The 23,709-nt window shown below is 38.1% G+C and overlaps 3 protein-coding genes across 3 annotated transcripts; 1 reads left to right on the top strand and 2 right to left on the bottom strand.

Moving 5' to 3' along the window:
* Window positions 1–243: 243 nt before the first annotated feature.
* LOC309503072 (calcium-responsive transcription factor-like) lies at window positions 244–8,349 on the bottom strand (the record flags this gene model as incomplete). The annotated part of the gene is made up of 13 exons (XM_082175763.1): window positions 244–260; window positions 1,877–2,046; window positions 2,148–2,457; window positions 3,136–3,248; window positions 3,699–3,762; window positions 3,868–4,024; window positions 4,105–4,383; window positions 4,456–4,599; window positions 4,698–4,818; window positions 5,880–6,069; window positions 6,308–6,389; window positions 6,766–6,886; window positions 8,268–8,349. Coding segments are annotated over 12 exons (1,701 nt in total), but the record flags the coding sequence as incomplete, so codon positions are not given.
* Window positions 8,350–11,520: 3,171 nt separating this feature from the next.
* LOC309503006 (uncharacterized protein) lies at window positions 11,521–13,717 on the top strand (the record flags this gene model as incomplete). The annotated part of the gene is made up of 2 exons (XM_082175699.1): window positions 11,521–11,670; window positions 11,709–13,717. Exon 2 carries the CDS (start codon window positions 13,130–13,132, stop codon window positions 13,715–13,717), a length of 588 nt encoding a protein of 195 aa, XP_082031825.1. The 5' UTR covers window positions 11,521–11,670; window positions 11,709–13,129.
* On the bottom strand, window positions 13,635–18,655 carry LOC309503071 (calcium-responsive transcription factor-like; the record flags this gene model as incomplete). The annotated part of the gene is made up of 9 exons (XM_082175762.1): window positions 13,635–13,762; window positions 15,379–15,548; window positions 15,648–15,957; window positions 16,593–16,705; window positions 17,157–17,220; window positions 17,326–17,482; window positions 17,563–17,889; window positions 18,287–18,420; window positions 18,608–18,655. 8 exons carry the CDS (start codon window positions 18,653–18,655, stop codon window positions 15,511–15,513), a joined length of 1,191 nt encoding a protein of 396 aa, XP_082031888.1. The 3' UTR covers window positions 13,635–13,762; window positions 15,379–15,510.
* Between the last annotated feature and the right edge of the window lie 5,054 nt (window positions 18,656–23,709).

The raw sequence follows: 23,709 nt of genomic DNA, 5'->3' as shown, positions 1-23,709 counted from the left end.
GTCCCTACAGTCTTAAACTAGGATTGAAGATCAAGCAGCGACTGTGGGAAGCACTCAACCGCCCTTCACTGGAGGAGACGGAGCATCCTGATGGACGTGTCCGGATCACAGACAGCTTCTCCACAACCAGCAGAAGCTTCGCTCCTCGAATCCATGTGGACATCAGCGAAGAGCCCCTGCCTGAGGAACCCCGAAGAAAGAAGGCCAGACACTGAGTCATCACTGTCTCACATGGAGCCCGGAGTATCACACAGCGGGACCTGTATGTAAATACTGTATATAGTTACAGAGTAAGTTTATAGTTTTATGAATAAGTTTTATTTTGTATCTGGAGTAAGTTTAGAGTTTTATGAGTAACGTTAAGTCTTATTTTCTAGAGGTGTTTTGCACATTGTTGTGAGGTTGTCAGGATGTTTATGGTGATTGTCAGAGCATTGATATGCTGTTCATAGGTTGTTCTAAGTGGTTTTTAGCGTTTTGCTACACGGTTGTTGGGATGTTTTGGATGGTTTCCTGTGTGTTGACATGCGTTTGCCAAGGTTTTTTTGCGCGGTTGTTAGCGTGTTGCTTTGCGGTTGCTGGACTCTTCTGAGTGGTTTTTCATGCATTGCTATGTGGTTGTCAGGATGTTTAGAGTAGCCTAACGTTAGTTGGTTGATATGCGGTTGCTTTTAAGCAGTTACTGCAGGTTAGAGTAGTGTAGGGTCCCTCACATGGTTTGCAGCTTGACGTGCTGTGAGGGCTTGTGTGCATCAGTGATGCTGAGAGCTATGCCACTGGTAGTTCACAACTACTGGTAGGGTCACCCATAGTGGACAGGTCTCAGCTGAGATGCCAGACAAAGACAAACCACCTGATTCTAGATAAGAGCAGATTGACCTGATGTTCCTGGCAGAAGATCACTGTTTTGTTACAACGACAACAACATCAGCGGTACCTGAATGTAAGAAAATTCATGATTCAAGAAAAACTGATTATTTGTGGAAGTCATCAATGGATCGATGGAAGCAACCGATCGAACAGAACAAGGTAAAACAGATTAATATTAGCAAAGGCTGCATTCTTTCTTCAGCATTTTTGTAAAAGCATTCGGCAAATTAAATCAGAGGAATGCTAATATTATAATTTCTTACATTCTTGTATATGTATGATAAATATGAAATAATTATCTTCTAAATTCAGGCACATGATCATGTAAATACAGGCAAGCAGAGAAAATGATTAAAATACAACAATTACTATTCACAGGTAAACACTATCACAGTAATCTGAACTTCTGAATGTAACTCTACACCCTTGCCTCATTTAGTATACCGGTTCTATGAATATGCAAAGTAACCCGCTCAGAGATCCACTCATTGACAATCACATGTTGATCTGATTGGTTACAAGGTAGTTTGTGACATCATAAACACCAGCGATTTCAAACCGCGTCTTTGTTTCACTGCAGTTTTAAGGAGAAAATACTCAGCAGTGTTGCTGACTTATGAATTTGCACATGGTTTGTCTTAAAGCATATTAAAAACACCACATAGGCATATAAACAACATTAAAAACTTGAATTTCACCACAGGGGGACTTTAAAAAGTCCACCGCAAGGATCCATTAGGCTTCTATTCAAAGGGTAGAAATACCTGCAGAAATACTCATAAGATATTCTTATAAAAAGTTGTGAAATAGTTTTTTTGTGTGAATAGAATGCAACAGAAAACATTTAGCTTTAAATATAAAATTTTGATCTCATTCATACTTTTGAGAAATTGTTTTTTTTCCTCCAGTCACCACTGTAATAAATTAAAATAGCAATAATGGGAAATGGAAACAAATAATAATACAAATCAATATTGCATGAGTTCATGTTATCATAATACAGTACTTGAAACAATGAATCAGTCCTCCATTGGTCAAAGAGCTCAATCGTCAATCGCTGTTGTCACAGAAACGGACATTTGTTTTCTTTTCTCGTTGTTGTATTTCTGACTGACACATCCATAGATTTCCCACTCTCCTATTTAACTGAAGTGTCGTCTGCTGAGGGAGTCAAAGCTGAACAATAAGAACAAACAACAGGTTTATGTCTTATTTTCATGATTCTAATTGGTTACATTTATTTATTTATTTATTTTTCTGTGGTGCCTTGTACTTACCTATGCTTGCAGGGTCCACAATATGGACTGGAATGGCCTGTCCGTCCTCCAACAAGATCTGTGTGATGCCACCTTCAGCTCCGGCATTAGTCACCGAGGTCACACTCACCAGCTGGCTCATGCCGAGCAGGGTCGGGGGGTCACACAGAGATATGCTTTCACCAGCACTGCCACTTGACTGGAGGAACTGGGACGGACTCAGCAGAACAGGCTGTGGAGGTGCAGGGCTGGACAGCGCTGGGGCTTCTGGTGGTGGTGTAGGTTGGGCAGTGTCTTCAACTGGACACAAGGCAGACTGTAGCTGGATGGCCTATCAGACAAGAGGAGAGCACTCTTAAAGGATAAGTTTGCCGACCAGCTTTGTCCCAGGTAACAGGGAACATTCTCACAAATGAAGCCAGGCAAGTTTTTATGAACAAACATTCTTCCATTAACGTTAATAGAACATTTGTTAAAAATTATATGTTTTTAAATAATGTTCTCAAAACTTTAGCACAAAAACAATGAGTTTTTTCTGAAATATTTTAGTTGGATGTTTATCTAACATTTTTTTAAAATGTTACAACTTGTTTCAGAATGTTCAGAGAACATTCAAAAGTAATCTTCACATAATGTTTGCAAAATTATTATATATTATAAATTATAAAATTGAATGTTCCCTCAACGTTCGCATTAACCAACACATTTTTTTTTTTAAATGTTTAAAACTAGAAGTTTTGAAAGCTCTGAAATAATGTTTTAATAAGTTAATAGGAACATTAAAAATAAAGTCAAAACAAAAATGTACACAAAAATTACGTAATAAGGTTTTCAAGCATTTCATTTTAATGTTTTTTTTTGTTTGTTTCTTCAATTATACTATCAGAACAGTTGATCACCCAGGAACTTTTTACATTTATTCAGAAATTAAAAACTTAAAAAATGAATGCATTCATTTAATAAATGAATAGATCCATATAAAAAAATGATCATTTCAGGACAGGGTCACCTGGAGATGTGCAAAGATCTTGGGCTGCAGTGAGGTGAGAGAGCTGAAGAGCTGCACAGCCTCTGGAGAAAGAGTGTCACTCTCTTCCAAGAGTCCTTCCTTCTGAGAGGACACTGTCAATATAACAGCAGTACACTAGATTCTGTGGCAGGGTAAACAATGCTTATACTTTGACTACAGGTACTGTATGTGCTTTCTTTTTGAGGCAGGACCTTTCCTCTACTCTCTAGAATAAATTGTATTGAATGATTCCAAGATGTTAAAGGCTGGAATACACTACACAACTTCTGAACAGATTTTAAAACTCTAGGCATCATACACTGAATGACTGAGGATACGCAGACACATGGAGAACATGCAAACTCCACACAGACAGAACTCCTGACTCAGCCGGGACTCGAACCGGAGATCTTCTTGCTGTGAGGCGACAGTGCTACCCACTGAGCTACTATGACAAAAACCTGGACATACATTTTGTAGTGTATTCCAGCCTCAACTCATTAAACACTTATTGTTTTAATAATGTATGTCAAATTTCAAACAATATTTCAACAGTATTTTACCATCCACAGTAGCAGGAGTCAGGGTCAAAGTCTCTGGAAGCAGGTTATTAGCCTCTGCTTTCCACTGCAACAACAACAAAAACATAAAAATTAATGCTTACTACAGAAAATGGTTGGCATATTTGTGCTCACCAATCTAATGCTTTACAAACATGTTTTCTGTTCACACCTCTGTATCTGAGGTAGCCAGTGGTCCCGCCGTCAGCTGAAGAGCTTTCTGAGCCTCATGGATGTGGTTCTTGATGTCATTGACAGTGGGAAAGTAACACAGATTGTGTCTCTCAGGCACTTCCTCTGACTTGAACATCTCATGTTCCACAAACCTCCTGCCAGGGCGTTCACAAAGCAACGGTAAATAGTTTTCCAGCAAATAAAACAAAGGAGATTTGAAACCATTGAGTCATACCTGAGCTGCTTGCGGACAGTGTAAACCTGGTTATGACCTTGTGCTACCAAATCACAGATCTTCTCTGCCACGAGCGGGTGTAGTCGAGAGGGTAGAGACGCCCCATCCTCCATCGTGACATCCTGCATGGCTTCACTGTCCAGCTCCTCTGTCTCTTCCTCTTCATCTTCATTTTGTTCTTCCTCTGCAAAGCAGATCTGCTCTGGAAGTGGAGGCAGGTTTGCAGTGTCCACGTCATGGTACAGGTGAGCTTTCTCTGTAGGGAGCTGGGTGTAATACCTGTCACGAATGTAAATGAATGAAGTGAACCTTGTAGTCATGTGATGGACTGTGATGGCTAGATGTTTATACCTTACAATGCCTCCAACATCCCATAAACTCTTCTTGAGGTTGAAGAAGGCTTTCTCCTGCTCTTGTCGCACTACCTTCTTGTCCACTTTGGGATCTGTAGGAACCTTGTACTCCGGGAATTTTCTTACTTTTTTGATATATATTCTGAAAAATGGTCAAATATTACAGTGTGGGTTTCATAATGAACTTCCTGTGCACATAACAAATCTGTTGTGCTTGGCCCAACTGTAGGTTGTGTGTACCTGGCAGGGCAGGTTGCTTTGTAGAGTATGTTTTGATTCATTTCTTGCTCTGACACTTTTTTAGGTTGAACGCCCTTCCTCCGTGGACCAAACTGGCATTCCATCACAATGGCTCTGCTCCCTTAAAACCATATTAAAGATCAAGATAAAATGACTTAGTGTGCATATTGTAAAACCATTACATTATCTGCAACAACAGCATTCAATCAAGGCTTAAGAACAAGGCATGTCCCGCCTCGACATGCAACTTGCTATTGCAAGCATTCTCATTCTAGAAACAATTTGATTGAACAAAAATCTGGACAAATTAGTATGGAAGCTTGTTTACGCTATAGAATAAAAAATAAAAAAGGGTAATTGTGACTTGGGTAATTATCTTACAATTCGGACTTTTTTTCATGCAATTGCGAGTTTACATCTCGCAATTCTGACTTTTTTTTCTCAGAACTGTGTGATATAAACTCGCAGTTGTGAAATATAATGTCAGAAATGTAAAATAAAAGTTAAAAAATAAATAAAAGTCAGACTTTTCTCAGAATTGCAAGTTTATATCTTGCAATTCTGACTTTATTTCTCGTAATTGCAAGTTTATAACTGTGAGATAAAAAGTCGCAATTATCTCTTAAATTGTTTTATTCCATAATAATTTGGTCTGTTTCCCCCCCAAAAAAGATCAACACTGTAAATTTTAAATTCACATACAATACTTTTTAAATGTTTGGGGTTGGTAAGATTTTTTTAATAGGTCTCTGAAGCTCAACAAGTCTGCTTTTTTCAATCAAAAATATAGTAAAAACAGTAACAATGTGAAATATTATTACAATTCAAAATTACTGTCTTCTGTTCAAATATGTTTAAATTGAATTGAAAATGTTGCTGCTTAATCTTTATGAATACCTTCACTGTCATTTTATATTTATTTAATGCATGCTACTGAATAAAAGTATTTCTTTCTTTCAAACAAATCGTATCTGCTTTTTGTGTTTTGTGTGCCAATATACCACTAGCATTCAGATGCCCCCAAATTTACAGACATCGATTAAAATTCCAATATTAGTCAAAACACAGTTCAGGCATTAAAATAACATATAGACTACATGACTAAACAGCTTTAAGACTTAAATAAGGGTTTCTCACATAAAGTCGTACCACAGATCCCACAAGCAAAAAGGGCCATATTACCTGCATTAACAAAGGGAATGCCATCATAGGGCACATACTGTGATTTCCACATGAGTCTGGTGGCAGGTTTAGCCGGTGAGGGTGATTGGCGGGTGCCAAACACAGCGTGAGTCTGCTGCTTGTGTAGAAGCAGAACGGCCTCAAGCTCTGCCTCTGTGTTACAGTAACCACGGTACGATACTCCGATCTTCTGTTCCTCATGAAACAATCACACAGAAAAAAGATTCACCAAGCCACATTAGCTTGACATCATCAGATTGTGTTGCTGTAAATGGATCTGTTTGACAGAGGGCTCTACGCACAATACAAAAAGTACAATGCATTTAGGCTATTTCCATGCATATTACACTACTTTTTAATGTTATTTTTTACATTTTGATAAGTTTTGTCAAAAAAAAATCTATTTATCCATTTTCTACTGGACAAACCTCACACCCACGCAGTCTTAGAGCCCAGTTTGGTGCCCCTGGTGGTAATGGCTTCACTGGGGGCTCAAATACATCAGGAGAACTGAAAGAAATGAGAAGACATTTCAATAAAACTGTCAATAATTAAAGATACACTTAAACTCCAGGAATGGGGCAAGGCCTGAAGCAGTTTTCTTCTTGTTCAAGCAAGGGATAAATTGAGCCAGAACAGGAGTTTAATTGGGTAGTTTGTTTGTCAACCCATTCCATATGCATATGAATGCTTTTTGCTAATCCAGTACATATTTTCCAGCTCCATATTTGCACAAGACTTGTAAAATCTGTGTTCAAATAAGTGTTTTTCAACATTTAAAACAAATAAGCTGTAAAAAAACACAATAATAAAAATCACAATAGGAAAGTTTATCTTTCAGATTAGATATGACAGATATAATAATGTGCAAACAAGGTTTACTGACCCTTTTTTCTGAATTTTAATACCAGTGACATTCTGAGCCACTAGTGCAGATAAACTATGGGTGCCATCATTGTCTTTTGTGGATGTGATGATTGACTGCTGTCTTTTCTCCACAAAGATTTCTATTAACAGAACAGAAAGAAATGGCAGAACCGGACAGCAACCAATTTTCTTCATTATTCTTTTCATTTTCGGTTTATTTTATTAGTTCTACTTTCATTTCTTCAGTATTAGATGTTAACTACTCTATTATATATGCATACACATACACACACACACACACACACCAGACACTTTATTAGAGGACATTTGAGTGTAGTGAACTGATGATCTGAGATGATTTGAGCTTTGTGACATTGTGCATTATCCTGCTGGAAGTATCCATCTGAACATGTGTGCACTGTGGTCATGAAGGGATGGACATGGTCAGCAACAATACTCAGGTAGGCTGTGGTATTTAAACAATGCTCACTTGGTACTAAGGGACCCAAAGTGTGAAAATACCCTCACACTATTACATGCATTCAGAGATGCTCTTCTGCAGACCTTTGTTGTAACGAGTGGTATTTAAGTTGCTGTTGCCTTTCTTTCAGCTTGAACCAGTCTAGTCATTCTCCTCTGACCTCTGGCATTTTCGCTCATATAACTGCTCTATGCTGCTCACTGGATATACTGCATATTCTTACTTTTCTTACCGACCATTCTCTGTAAACCCTACAGATGGTTGTGTGTGAAAATCCCAGAAGATCAGTAGTTTCCGAATTACTCAGACCAGCCTGTCCGGCACCAAATACCACGCCGCGTTCAAAGTTACTTAAATCACCTTTCTTCTCCATTCTCCTAAATTCATTGAGTTGCTAGAGTTGGATATTTGCCTTAAAGGGATACTTCACCGTATACTTCACAGTAGAAACCTGGTAGTATTTTTGAAAGACCGTGCTTCCCTCCCTCATGTCCCCCTGAGACGAGAGATTTCTGTATTGTGTGTCTGGAAAAAGAACTCAGATGACGCAAAAATCGTAATCTTGCATCATCGGAGGCTTTTTTGGCCAGAGCTAGATCCGCATGCTTTCAACCCACCCATAGGGGGTGAGATCTCACGATAAAACAGCGTCTTTTCAGTTTCGAGTCAACTAGTAGCCTAGTTGTATCATTTCTTTCGATACTGCCCTCTGTAACCGATAGGCGTGGCTTGGGAGTGGCCTCGTAGGGCAGCGAAGCAAGTGCATTCTGGGAGTTGTTGTCTTTCATCCACATGAGCCAAAAATACATACTCACTCTAGAAGGCACAAACTTCTAAAATAATTTCACATTTCTACTACATAAATGACCCAATTTAAATACACATTCATCTTTCCAGTGGTGAAATATCCCTTTAACAAGCAGTTGAACAGGTGTACCTAATAAAGTGTCCAGTGAGAGTGTGTGTGTGTGTATATATATATAATTAGAAAAGCAATTGTCAGTAATATATTTAATAATAAAAAAAACATAATTAATTACCAGATGAGTTTGCTACTTTCAACAGCTGACCTTGAGGTAGTAACATCTGAGGGCCCTCTATAGACACAGATGGGACACCGTATATAAATATATATAAATATATAAATAAACTTGTCCCTCAAACCTGATTGGTTGATGGGAATGTTGTTCCAGGATCAACAAAGATGTTGATCCAGGAACATGTTGCACTTGGAGAAATCAGTCATAGAAGGAAGGAGTTGTAGAAGTTGAGAGAGCCACCGGCATTGAGTGAGCAGCGCCCTCTACTGTTTGTCTTTTTAACAAGATGAGAGATTTGTTCAGGTGTATTCTCATATTTTATATGTAGTTCAATTTGGCAATTGACACTATAGTAGAATAAAAGTATATTGGTGTGAAAGATCACAGCACAGACCTTGAGTTACACATCAGCTAGTGGATTAAAAAGACAAGCAGGTTATTTAATTATGATTAGCAGTGTGAAAAATCAAAAGACCCAAAACATCAAAATCCAGATGAGTCTTCATGAGGTAATAAACATAGTAAAAATAGAAAACGTTCTAAAAAATTTGCACCAAAAAAAAAAAAAATTTTACTTAACATCATGACTGAGTGGCAGATGATGATGATGATGACAATTTTCTTCATGCAGCACCACATATACAAACTCATACTGTACTTACATACATACATATTCTATTTGCTTTAAAAGCTTTCAGTGCTTAGAGCTAGATGTAAAAATATAGAATAAAATCAGCCTTTTTATCAGATTATGTGAAGTAATAATCAACAGATTAATGGATTATCGTTAGTTGCAGCCCTAGATATTATGAATTTATAATATTATTTAACTAGCCAACAATGATATTAGTGGATGCAGACAATAAATATGTATTGATTTGCAAGTTAGCAAACATAACACAGTAAACAAAGCATATACTTGCACGCTTTAAAATAAATCCAAATTATTGGTTCATTTTCTTTTGTTATAGGAGAAAAATCAAATGGCAGTAAAGATTGATGATCACTACATAAATCTTAGCGTAACCTACAGTGTGTCTTTGCTTTCTTCTTTTCAGCTGCTCAATGTTTCTAGAAAGAAACTTTACGTTTCTTTTCGCCCTTGGTGTCTGCAATTACAAAATCAAGACACAGGTTAAAAACAGAATTAATAATTTGAGCAGATATTTTGTTTTATTTGGTCAGCTACTGGACATTTACCAGGCTAGAAAAAGAACAAGAAAAGGATGAAAAATAAAACAAATAAAAATGTTTAAAAAAAAACTATATGTATGTGCATCTGAATATTCATTCTCCAACAGGATTTAATCAGACTCCAAACAGATTTATTTAGTAGATTCACAACCAACCAAATGCTTCTTCACAGGCCGGCCGCACTCCAATAAAAGCGTCTTGTGCTCTAGTCTGTGGAGGCAGGAGACGCCACCAGAGCAGTCGAGCACTGAACAAAATAAGACACTTTAGTGAACAAAAGAAACGAGTCAATGTAAGAATGCTATGTTCACTTTAAAGATGTATTTCAACACACAGATTCATTCATGAACCCAGTTCCTAACAGTGATGCTGGCCTTAAACACCACTACATACACACAAAGATGAGTCATATTACATACAGTGGTGGTCAGAATTAATGGCACCCCTGGTAAATATGATTAAAAAAATGGCTGTAAAAAAAATTAATCTGTATTGTTTATACTTTTGATCTTTCATTCAAAAAAGTCGCAAAAATCTAACCTTTCATTGAAGTAAAAGAATTGAAAGTGGGGGGTAAATCACATTATAAAATAAATGCTTTTCTCCAAAACACGCTGGCCACAATTATTGGCTCCCCGTTATTAAATGCTTTTTGCAACCTCCTTTTGCCAAGATAACAGCTCTGAGTTTTCTTCTATAATGCCTGATGAGTTTGGAGAACACCTGACAAGAGATCGGAGACCATTCCTCCATACAGAATCTCTCCAGATCCTTCAGATTCCCAGATCCATGTTGGCGCTTCTGTTCAGTTCACTCCACTCATTTTCTATAGGATTCAGTGTAGGGGACTGGGACGGTCATGGCAGAAGCTTCATTTTGTGCTCAGTTACCCATTTTTGTGTTGATTTTGATGTTTGTTTTGGACAGCTGTCCTGATGGAAGATCCAACCACGGCCCATTATAAGATTTCTAGCAGAGGCAGACAGGTTATGATTGTTTTATCTGTTGGTATTTGCTAGAATCCATAATAATGTATCTGAACAAGATGTCCAAGACCTCCAGCAAAAAAATAGGCCCACAACATATAAGATCCAGCAGTATATTTAACTGTATAGGCATGGGGTACTCTTCATCCCTGTTTGCACCAAACACATCTGGTGGGTTTGCTGCCAAAAATCCTTTTTTTTGTTTCATCTGACCATAGAATCCGGTCCCTTTTGAAGATCCAGTCGTGTCTGACCACTGAATATGCTGGAGTTTATTTTTGGAGGAGCGAGGAGGATTTTTCTTGAAACCCTCCCAAACAACATGTGGTGATGTAGGGGTTGTTTGATAATTTTTTTTTAGGCTTTCTGACCCCCAAGACTCAAGTAATCTCTGCAATTCTCCATCTGTGATCCTTGAAGAGTCTTTGGCCACTCAAACTTTCCTCCTCACTGTGCATTAAGACAATATAGACACACGTCTTCTTCCGGGCAGATTCGTAACATCTTTAGTTGATTGGAACTTCTTAATTATTGCCCTGATGTTCAAAATGGGGATTTTCAATTCTTTAGCTATTTTCTTACAGCCACTTTCTATTTTGTGATGCTCAACAATCTTTTGATGCACATCAGAACTATATTCTTTGGTTTTACTCATTGTGATTGATGATTAAAAAATTTGGCCTTTGTGTATTCGTCATATTTAAACTATTTATTTAAACCCTGGTGTGCTAAATAAAGGTAAATATTAATGGGAATATACTTCAGAGATATTTTACTCGTAAAAAATTCTAGGGGAGCCAATAATTGTGGCCGACGTGTTTTGGAGAAAAATATTTCATAATGTGATTTCCTCCCCACTTTCAATTCTTTTACTTCAATGAAAGGTTATATTTTTGCGATTTTTTTTTAATGAAAGATCAAAAGAATAAACAATGCAGATTAATTTTTTAACAGCCATTTTTGATAATATTTACCTGGGGTGCCATTAATTCTGACCATACATACACATACATACATGCAGTATACATACAGGATGGGTAGTATTTCAGATACATGTATTTAAAATATGTATTTTAAATACATTTAAGATGAGTATTTTTGTATTTTCAAAATACATAAAATACTTTATGCCAGTCAACCTCTTTATCAGGGTACTGATTTTGTCCATCAACTAGTTCAGACATTTACTAGCTCAACATTGGATCAGCGATTTTTTTTATAAGGTGAGAATGTTATGATCAATTCTACTTGTTGATTAAAGTTAAAATAGTGCATTATTCACTTCAGTTAACATGAAAGAATAAAAGAAAGAATAGTTGATTTTTGTCAAATGTGTTTGAAGCATTACTGCATATTAGGGCTGGGTGATGTGACACATATCATAGCAATGATATAAAGTTTGAATTGATGGAACTTTTTCTAAATCGTTTACATAGACGGGCCTATTTGTGGGGTAAAATCAAATTTATTCTTGCAACTTTTAGTGGGCAGGAATTATTGGAACGTTGGAGTGGAAAAAGAAGCACTGATGAATGATACTCCGCAAAAATCTTCAGCTTTTTGTTTTATTGTACATAAAAAAATTATAATCAAAAAGGGGTAAATAGTGTCAAATGAATCTAAATTAATTATAATTTTAAATTTTAGATGCACTTTCTAATTTTAATAAACTTATGGAAACAAATAAACTTTACATAAACATAAAATTACTTAAAAAGCATTGGACTACCTGCAGCAAAAGAGTTTGAAATTCAATTTATGCTGTGGAATCAAAACTGATATTGAGAAGTGTGAAACCATGATATTGTTACTGAAGTAAAATTGAGATTTTGGTCATATCGCCCATCCATATTCTTTGCTAGAAAGCAGAAAAGGTTCCCACAGTTTTACATTCAGTATGATTTTTTTAATAGTGTTCACCACAAGTAATAGACTACATTGTAACCAGAAATAAGTATATAAATGGCTGCTATTTTGCATACATTTATTTGTAATTGCCAGAAAGAAAGAAAGAAAGAAAGAAAGAAAGAAAGAAAGAAAGAAAGAAAGAAAGAAAGAAAGAAAGAAAGAAAGAAAGAAAGAAAGAAAGAAAGAAAGAAAGGGCAGAGATGTGGTTAGGAATGAAAAGTCAGTAGGCCTATGTAGTTTCTTCATTCTTCATTCACTGTGACCTATACCTGCACTGGATGGCCAATTTCACATGTATTTTGTGCATTTTCAAAATACAAAATACTGTATTTGTATAAAAAAAAAATATTAAAAAAAAATCTGTGTTTTGTATTTGTATTTAAATCATTTTTTTTCACACAGTATTTTGTATTTAAATACATTTTTTCACACAGTATTTTGTATTTGTATTTGAAATACATTTCCATGCATTTATGCCCATCTCTGTACATAGAGGAATAAATGAAGATGATAATGGTAACGTTAATTGGAGACGCATATAATACACGTAACATAGAGCTCATGCTGCTCTAATTGGCTTACTGCTGATATCAAGTGTTGTTTACATTTAAATGATCCTAAACATTCTATGTCAGTCCAGTAGATTAAAAATCAACACAAGTGTTTCTGAAGCCTTGAAGCCTGAACACACTTGCTGCAAGCTCTTCACAACTCTACAATTTGGTAAGTCTAAGTGATTTTTCCAGTTTTTGTTGTTCTTCTTGATTGATTATCATGGAGCAGCGTCGGTCAAGAAGAATCAGGACTCTTCCCACACGCCTGAGAGGATTGGTGGAGGACGTCTCTTCCAGTCCGGACCCCAGTGAGCTTCCACAGCTGGCAGCTGTAACGTTGGTCAGGTTAGATGATCACACTTACAGCTGTATCTCTGGTAAAGCTCGAGGACCCACAGGTTTGGAGGAACGTTACTGGAAGAACGCTGCTGTCCTTCCTGACATCCGTCCAGCAGTCGCAGTCTCAGTCTCTTCAGTGGATGTGCGTCAGCAGGATGAGCCTGTCTCCATCCATGGCTACACCGTAGAGGCCTACCAGGACATCTACCGCTCTGTGGTGGACCCCATGATGAAGACGCCCAGTGGTCAGCAGCGTCCCTACAGTCTTAAACTAGGATTGAAGATCAAGCAGCGACTGTGGGAAGCACTCAACCGCCCTTCACTGGAGGAGACGGAGCATCCTGATGGACGTGTCCGGATCACAGACAGCTTCTCCACAACCAGCAGAAGCTTCGCTCCTCGAATCCATGTGGACATCAGCGAAGAGCCCCTGCCTGAGGAACCCCGAAGAAAGAAGGCCAGACACTGAGTCATCACTGTGTCACATGGAGCCCGGAGTATCACACAGCGGGACCTGTATGTAAATACTGTATATAGTTACAGAGTAAGTTTATAGTTTTATGAATAAGTTTTATTTTGTATCTGGAGTAAGTTAAGAGTTTTATGAGTAACGTTATGTCTTATTTTCTAGAGGTGTTTTGCACATTGTTGTGAGGTTGTCAGGATGTTTATGGTGATTGTCAGAGCATTGATATGCTGTTCATAGGTTGTTCTAAGTGGTTTTTAGCGTTTTGCTACACGGTTGTTGGGATGTTTTGGATGGTTTCCTGTGTGTTGACATGTGTTTGCCAAGGTTTTTTTGCGCGATTGTTTGCGTGTTGCTTTGCGGTTGCTGGACTCTTCTGAGTGGTTTTTCATGCATTGCTATGTGGTTGTCAGGATGTTTAGAGTAGCCTAACGTTAGTTGGTTGATATGCGGTTGCTTTTAAGCAGTTACTGCAGGTTAGAGTAGTGTAGGGTCCCTCACATGGTTTGCAGCTTGACGTGCTGTGAGGGCTTGTGTGCATCAGTGATGCTGAGAGCTACGCCACTGGTACTTCACAACTACTGGTAGGGTCACCCATAGTGGACAGGTCTCAGCTGAGATGCCAGACAAAGACAAACCACCTGATTCTAGATAAGAGCAGATCAACCTGATGTTCCTGGCAGAAGATCACTGTCTTGTTACAACGACAACAACATCAGCGGTACCTGAATGTAAGAAAATTCATGATTCAAGAAAAACTGATTATTTGTGGAAGTCATCAATGGATCGATGGAAGCAACCGATCGAACAGAACAAGGTAAAACAGATTAATATTAGCAAAGGCTGCATTCTTTCTTCAGCATTTTTGTAAAAGCATTCGGCCAATTAAATCAGAGGAATGCTAATATTATAATTTCTTACATTCTTGTATATGTATGATAAATATGAAATAATTATCTTCTAAATTCAGGCACATGATCATGTAAATACAGGCAAGCAGAGAAAATGATTAAAATACAACAATTACTATTCACAGGTAAACACTATCACAGTAATCTGAACTTCTGAATGTAACTCTACACCCTTGCCTCATTTAGTATACCGGTTCTATGAATATGCAAAGTAACCCGCTCAGAGATCCACTCATTGACAATCACATGTTGATCTGATTGGTTACAAGGTAGTTTGTGACATCATAAACACCAGCGATTTCAAACCGCGTCTTTGTTTCACTGCAGTTTTAAGGAGAAAATACTCAGCAGTGTTGCTGACTTATGAATTTGCACATGGTTTGTCTTAAAGCATATTAAAAACACCACATAGGCATATAAACAACATTAAAAACTTGAATTTCACCACAGGGGGACTTTAAAAAGTCCACCGCAAGGATCCATTAGGCTTCTATTCAAAGGGTAGAAATACCTGCAGAAATACTCATAAGATATTCTTATAAAAAGTTGTGAAATAGTTTTTTTGTGTGAATAGAATGCAACAGAAAACATTTAGCTTTAAATATAAAATTTTGATCTCATTCATACTTTTGAGAAATAGTTTCTTTTCCTCCAGTCACCACTGTAATAAATTAAAATAGCAATAATGGGAAATGGAAACAAATAATAATACAAATCAATATTGCATGAGTTCATGTTATCATAATACAGTACTTGAAACAATGAATCAGTCCTCCATTGGTCAAAGAGCTCAATCGTCAATCGCTGTTGTCACAGAAACGGACATTTGTTTTCTTTTCTCGTTGTTGTATTTCTGACTGACACATCCATAGATTTCCCACTCTCCTATTTAACTGAAGTGTCGTCTGCTGAGGGAGTCAAAGCTGAACAATAAGAACAAACAACAGGTTTATGTTAATTTCATGATTCTAATTGGTTAAATTTATTTATTTATTTATTTTTCTGTGGTGCCATGTACTTACCTATGCTTGCAGGGTCCACAATCTGGACTGGAATGGCCTGTCCGTCCTCCAACAAGATCTGTGTGATGCCACCTTCAGCTCCGGCATTAGTCACCGAGGTCACACTCACCAGCTGGCTCATGCCGAGCAGGGTCGGGGGGTCACACAGAGATATGCTTTCACCAGCACTGCCACTTGACTGGAGGAACTGGGACGGACTCAGCAGAACAGGCTGTGGAGGTGCAGGGCTGGACAGCGCTGGGGCTTCTGGTGGTGGTGTAGGTTGGGCAGTGTCTTCAACTGGACACAAGGCAGACTGTAGCTGGATGGCCTATCAGACAAGAGGAGAGCACTCTTAAAGGATAAGTTTGGGAACATTCTCAAAGATGAAGCCAGGCAAGTTTTTATGAACAAACATTCTTCCATTAACGTTAATAGAACATTTGTTCAAAGTTATACGTTTATAAATAATGTTCTCAAAACTTTAGCACAAAAACAATGAGTTTTTTTCTGAAATATTTTAGTTGGATGTTTATCTAACATTTTTTTTAAATGTTACAACTTGTTTCAGAATGTTCAGAGAACATTCAAAAGTAATCTTCACATAATGTTTGCAAAATTATAAAATTGAATGTTCCCTTAACGTTCGCATTAACCAACACATTTAAAAAAAAAAAAATTAAAACTAGAGGTTTTGAAAGCTCTGAAATAATGTTTTAATAAGTTAAAAGGAACATTAAAAAAAAAGTCAAAACAAAAATGTACACAAAAATTACGTAATAAGGTTTTCAAGCATTTCATTTTAATGTTTTTTTTTGTTTGTTTCTTCAATTATACTATCAGAACAGTTGATCACCCAGGAACTTTTTACATTTATTCAGAAATTAAAAACTTAAAAAATGAATGCATTCATTTAATAAATGAATAGATCCATATAAAAAAATGATCATTTCAGGACAGGGTCACCTGGAGATGTGCAAAGATCTTGGGCTGCAGTGAGGTGAGAGAGCTGAAGAGCTGCACAGCCTCTGGAGAAAGAGTGTCACTCTCTTCCAAGAGTCCTTCCTTCTGAGAGAGCACTGTCAATATAATAGCAGTACACTAGATTCTGTGGCAGGGTAAACAATGCTTATACTTTGACTACAGGTACTGTATGTGCTTTCTTTTTGAGGCAGGACCTTTCCTCTACTCTCTAGAATAAATTGTATTGAATGATTCCAAGATGTTAAAGGCTGGAATACACTACACAACTTCTGAACAGATTTTAAAACTCTAGGCATCATACACACGCTGGACTGAGGATACGCAGACACATGGAGAACATGCAAACTCCACACAGACAGAACTCCTGACTCAGCCGGGACTCGAACCGGAGATCTTCTTGCTGTGAGGCGACAGTGCTACCCACTGAGCTACTATGACAAAAACCTGGACATACATTTTGTAGTGTATTCCAGCCTCAACTCATTAAACACTTATTGTTTTAATAATGTATGTCAAATTTCAAACAATATTTCAACAGTATTTTACCATCCACAGTAGCAGGAGTCAGGGTCAAAGTCTCTGGAAGCAGGTTATTAGCCTCTGCTTTCCACTGCAACAACAACAAAAACATAAAAATTAATGCTTACTACAGAAAATGGTTGGCATATTTGTGCTCACCAATCTAATGCTTTACAAACATGTTTTCTGTTCACACCTCTGTATCTGAGGTAGCCAGTGGTCCCGCCGTCAGCTGAAGAGCTTTCTGAGCCTCATGGATGTGGTTCTTGATGTCATTGACAGTGGGAAAGTAACACAGATTGTGTCTCTCAGGCACTTCCTCTGACTTGAACATCTCATGTTCCACAAACCTCCTGCCAGGGCGTTCACAAAGCAACGGTAAATAGTTTTCCAGCAAATAAAACAAAGGAGATTTGAAACCATTGAGTCATACCTGAGCTGCTTGCGGACAGTGTAAACCTGGTTATGACCTTGTGCTACCAAATCACAGATCTTCTCTGCCACGAGCGGGTGTAGTCGAGAGGGTAGAGACGCCCCATCCTCCATCGTGACATCCTGCATGGCTTCACTGTCCAGCTCCTCTGTCTCTTCCTCTTCATCTTCATTTTGTTCTTCCTCTGCAAAGCAGATCTGCTCTGGAAGTGGAGGCAGGTTTGCAGTGTCCACGTCATGGTACAGGTGAGCTTTCTCTGTAGGGAGCTGGGTGTAATACCTGTCTTGGCTTTGTAGAGTATGTTTTGATTCGTTTCTTGCTCTGACCCTTTTTTAGGTTGAACGCCCTTCCTCCGAGGACCAAACTGGCATTCCATGTTGCTGCTTAATCTTTATGAATGCCTTCACTGTCATTTTATATTTATTTAATGCATCCTACTGAATAAAAGTATTTCTTTCTTTCAAACAAATCGTATTTGCTAATTTTGTGTGCCAATATACCACTAGCATTCAGATGCCCCCAAATTTACAGACATCGATTAAAATTCCAAATGAGGTGCTCATTAAAATAACATATAGACTACATGACTAAATAAAGACTACATGACTAAACAGCTTTAAGACTTAAATAAGGGTATCTCACATAAGTCACACCACAGATCCCACAAGCAAAAAGGGCCATATTACCTTCATTAACAAAGGGAATGCCATCATAGGGCACATACTGTGATTTCCACATGAGTCTGGTGGCAGGTTTAGCCGGTGAGGGTGATTGGCGGGTGCCAAACACAGCGTGAGTCTGCTGCTTGTGTAGAAGCAGAACGGCCTCAAGCTCTGCCTCTGTGTTACAGTAACCACACTGTAAAAAATTAGATTTACCTGTAGAATGCTGTAATTTTACAGTGGACCTGCTGTAATCTGAAACAACAGTTTATTACTGTAAAAATGTCCCCGTTAATTTACAGTAAACTACAGGCAGCTAGATTTACCTGTAGAATGCTGTAATCTGAAGCAACAGTTTTTTACTGTAAAAAATATTACAGTACTGTGCTGTAGGCTGCATAGTCTAATACTGTCAGGTGTTCAGCTGCCATTATATTGTTAAATTAGAGTTCCTGCTGAAATCAACAATAAACTGTGTATTACTATAAAGTGTATTAAAGTACTCTAAAATGTGATCTTTACATTGTAACACTACTAGAATCTGACAATTTAAAATTTGCATTCTAAAATAAAAAACACACTGAAAATTGCTTGCAAACAAATGGCTCAAACAAAAGATGACCTTAAAACATGCTTTTATTAAAGCTAATACCTTTAAGTAATATTCCATTTTCTGTTATGTGGATTACAAAAGAGACAACACTAGATAAACACATACAACATTAGATGGACTTTTACCATATGCCTTAAAACAGCCATACATAATTACATACACATATATACATACATACATACATAACCTGTTCATAAAATACAAATATACTCTTAAGTCAGGCTTCAGTGAGCACTAGCCAATTATTTTATATCAAAACAAATTGTTTATAAAATATATATCAGCATTTTATACTTCTGGACTGATGGTTAAAGTATTTTTCTGCACAGTTTTCCCAGTTATTTTACACACCTCTTTTCTCTGTGCAGCTTTGGGCCTCTTTTCCAGATTTATTCCAATAAAGTATCTGAAAAATAAGAGGAGAACATTTTCAGTTAAAATTATTTGCAGTGTATAATTTTGATCATCTAAAAAATTCACCAAAAACTACTGGATATTTCACTGAAGACTTGGAATTAACTGCAGAGGTCATACAAAGTACATTTATAGTCAGTAGATTCTAGCATGAGGCACATAAATGTGGATCTTCTCCTGATAAACGAAAGTTATGTGTCAGTCTGGAGTGTGAACTTTGTTTTAGAGGAACAAACTGCAGACATGTCTAATAATGACATTTACCAAGAAGGATCAAACATCAGACACAGGCAAGCATTTTCTCAAGGTCAGCAGGTTTGGCAGACATCTATTGGTAAAGAAAACAATTTAAGATGACTGACAGTATTTGTATCTGCAAATAAAAAATTTAAAACTTAATGTGCTACTTGTTGCTTATATTCTACAGAGGCAATAGGCCTCAAAGAAACATATTCAGAATATGAATGGTTTATGTAAAAATTTGAATTTTCTCATTTACTCACCCTTATGCAGATTTAAACTCCAATGATGAAAAAGACGATATTTTAATGGAAATGAAATGTCTGTTTGTCCCTACAATGGAAAAGAAGAGAATTGGGATCAATAATGGGGAACACCAATAGTCATAGTAAATGAAAGATAAAACTAGCCTAATTTATACGGGTCACATGTTTTTACCAGTTTTCTGAAGTGATTCAGTTTGTTTCACCGTACATCTAGCAATTGGTGTCTAGTTTTTGATGCTTTGGTCTCATATCTATAATATTACATGAAACACTGGTGACTTAGATTAAAGGGATAGTTCACCCAAAAATTTAAATTAGCCCATGATTTACTCACCCTGAAGCCATCCTAGGAGTATGACATTTTTCTTTAAGATGAATACAATTGGAGTTGGCGAGTCCATTCAAGTGCATCTATCCATCATAAAAGTGTCCCAAACTGCTTTGAGGGGTTAATAAAGGCCTTCTGAAGCGAAGTGATGCATTAGTGTAAGAAAAATATCCATATTTATAACTTTATAGACTAAAATAACTAGTTTCCGCCATGCGGCCATACGCATCGATTTACGGCAAAAGAGTAACACTTGAAATTAAAGTCCCTGTAAAGGCAATTCTAAAAAAAAATTCTAAACACATTAGAAATGTTAGAAATGTTTTGCTAAAACATATTACAAAGACTGTGAACTGTGAAGTACTGAATTGTGGAGTTAGACCGTTAAACAGTTCCGGATTTTTTGGGCGGGGGGGCTAAAACGGGGGCTCGATGACGCACTGAAGCCCCTGAGCTCCTGGACACGCCCCTACTTGATGACGCACTGGAGCCCCTGACGCTGTCCCCTCCCCTAACAATATATCAATATAGCACATTCACATCAATTTGCCGATCGCGAGTTACTGTCAGTACTGTTAGCCTACCATAGATATCATATAAAGGCTTTATATGCTATGGTTACTACAGCCTACAGTTTGCTAGCTAGCTAACGTTATGCCTCATCACAGAAATGCATGTAACCTGGATGCGATCACGTACAAAACAGATCATTTAAATTTACGAAAAACGAATTAATCACATCAACAAGAGGTGGATTAATTTTGTGAAGAGCCACCTTGATGGAGAGCTGAGGATCACCGCCAAAACCTGCCTCTGCCATTTTACACGGGATAGTTTTATAAACTTTAGTCGGAGACAACTGGGATTCACTGACAATCCGCTGTTACTGCGGCCGAGCCGACTATCTCCCGCCTCAGCCTTCATCCTCCCGTCGCGCCGACAACTGGTGCCATCGTTGGCAGTGCGTGCCCACCAATGAGTGTAAGTTGCCTTGTGTGCTTATGTTATAATTATAGTAGGTAGTCCAGGCTCGAACATGTATGGCTTTGTAAAAACAATTAAGCTGCTAGGAGCATCCATTCTGGCTGTAGCGGTGACAGACAGTTGAGTGTGAGGGCGTGGTTTCAGCGCAGCCAGCGGACACGCCCCCAGCGTTTGAGAGCAGATCTCCTGCTCATTTTTTCAAGATTTTGATAGCTTATTTTATGTACTTGTCGGCCCTTTTTTCCATTCAAATTTGGCTGGGTGACTAATAACACATTTTTCTGTGGTGTGACAAACTCAGAACACATACTTAATTTTGACTTTACAGGGACTTTAAAGACATCTTTTCACAAGTTTTTCCAGTTGTATTCATATCTACATATTATGTAATCACAATTATAACAATAAAAGTAACTTTTTGTCAAAAAAAAAAAAGTTTTTCATTAATGTTACATTATGATTATAATCAAATTAATTTTGTCCATTATCTAAGCGGGGTCAGAACCCACTTAGAAAATGAAAGAAAGAAAAAAAATCCTAAAAAACAGAGACAACACAGAACACACTTATGGCGCTTTTCCACTACACAGTACCAGCTCGCCTCGGCTCGGCTCGGCTCGACTCGACTCGGCTCTGTTTGGTTTTCCACTGTGTAAAAGTTGTACCTGTACCTGCTTCCAGGTACTTTTTTTCGTACCACCTCCAGCGAGGTTCTAAAGCGAGCTGAGGCGATACTAAAATGTGACGTGGAAACACAGCAGACTGCTGATTGGTCAGAGAGAATCGTCACTATTCACTGCGTCATCATTGCACGCGCCAGACGGAGTATCCTGAATAAAAAACAGCAAAAACAAAAACAAAAACATCCAAAAACAGCATACACTCGATTTCCTCCATTGTCCTGTGTGTGTGGGTAGCGGGTGTGTCTCGCGCGTCTCGCGTAAAAGATTAAGTCACGGCAGTTTCCTGCGGCGTCGCTATGACGACCAGGTACTATTGTGGAGGTACTATCTGCAATGGAAAACGGAGCGAAAAGCGAGCCGAGCCGAGCCGAGCTGAGTCGAGCCGAGTCGAGGCGAGCCGAGGCGAGCTGGTACTGTGTAGCGGAAAAGCGCCAATAGACAGAAATGAAAATTTAAAGGGTAACTAAACCCTAAACCAACTTTTTTTAGTTAATGATCTGTAAGAATGGGGCTTTATTAGTGCTGTAACTGTTCATTGATTCGAGTAACTTTTTTGACATTTGGGTATAAAGTGTTTTAATTTTACAATATATGGTGTAAAAACGTCTGAGTGCTGCCCTCTTAAGGTTGAACGGTGGCTACTGCAGTTGAATTTTCCTATAGGGACGTCCCGCGTGACGTCACGCCATTTAGAGCAGCCATCTTGACGGAATAGAAAATGCTAAACCGCTGGTGATAATACAGCTCGTCGCGAAATATTCATCTATTTACCAAGCTTTGCGGTGATGATTGAAAAATCCTTCCCCGCTGGCGTCCAAATCAAAGAGTTGCTGACCCATCCGGACTCGTGATACCGATAGCCTGCTAAGCATTTGTATGCTTTTAATGAAGCTCCGGTGTAGCGTGATGGGAAGTGAATAAGGTAGCTGTAAATGTCACCGAACTCAATGTCAGGAAGTTTTTCTACACATTTAATGCCTGTAAAAAGAACTCGTGGTGCTTCATATGGATCTATGATTCCTAATTATTTTATCTTCCTCTTGTATATTTCTTTTTATGATGACAATGACGTGAAGAGTTAGCTGACGGCCGCTGCGCTAATAATCAGTCCCTCCAGAAAAACGCGATTATGCGATCGCATGATTCCATGCATAATCAGCCAAAGTCCGCATATTTATGCGGGGGGCGCATTTTTTTAAATACGCCGCACTTTTGCCGCATAAATTGCAGATTTCCGCGTGCAAAATATGCGGGCTTGCATGATTTCATAATCCCCGCATTTTCGTTGCAAAAAGTCAGCAGAAAGTTGACAAATGTTGGGTTTACTTCACACAAGCGCAGCCATTTCCCCTGTTGCCATGGGAACGTTATGAAGTGACGTAATTACGCGACATCATTGAAAAGCTGCAAACCCCGCGATAGGCCTATTTCACAAAAATCCGGTCGTATCTTACACCGCAGGCCGTGCTTTGCATGTTTTCATGGAACAACTGGGGAGAAGTTAAATCACGTCAGACACAGAAGGCAAAAAGACGTGTCTGTGGTGTGAAGGAGTAAGTTAAGCAGATGTTGAAAATGGAGTGTTGATGCTGGTTCGGGAGTGATGCCCTGACAAAACATGTTTATTGCACTTGATTGTTATCTGATTTGCACGTCATGCACTTTTATTTATTATTATCAAATGTTGGCAAATTAAAATTGTTTGTAGAAGTTGTTTTCTGTAACTTTCTTAAAAATGAGTGAACATGGAGCAGTTTTTCCGTGAGCGGGACTGGAAAACCCGGAGTGGATCATGAGCGGAGTGATAAAAGAACGCTTAGAGTGGAGAGAGGAACATGCTTTTGCTCCACTCCAGGCTTTGATCGCATCCCCCTAAGCAGGGTGAATAGCCTACACCTCGTCTTTCCCATTCAAACTAAAATGAAGACATTTATTACACTATTAATGTAATTGGTGT

Source organism: Leuciscus leuciscus (assembly GCF_965113295.1).
Source record: "Leuciscus leuciscus genome assembly, chromosome: 7".
Taxonomy (NCBI): domain Eukaryota; kingdom Metazoa; phylum Chordata; class Actinopteri; order Cypriniformes; family Leuciscidae; genus Leuciscus; species Leuciscus leuciscus.
Note: the sequence above shows the minus strand (reverse complement) of the source record. Positions and strands in the feature narration are given on the sequence as shown.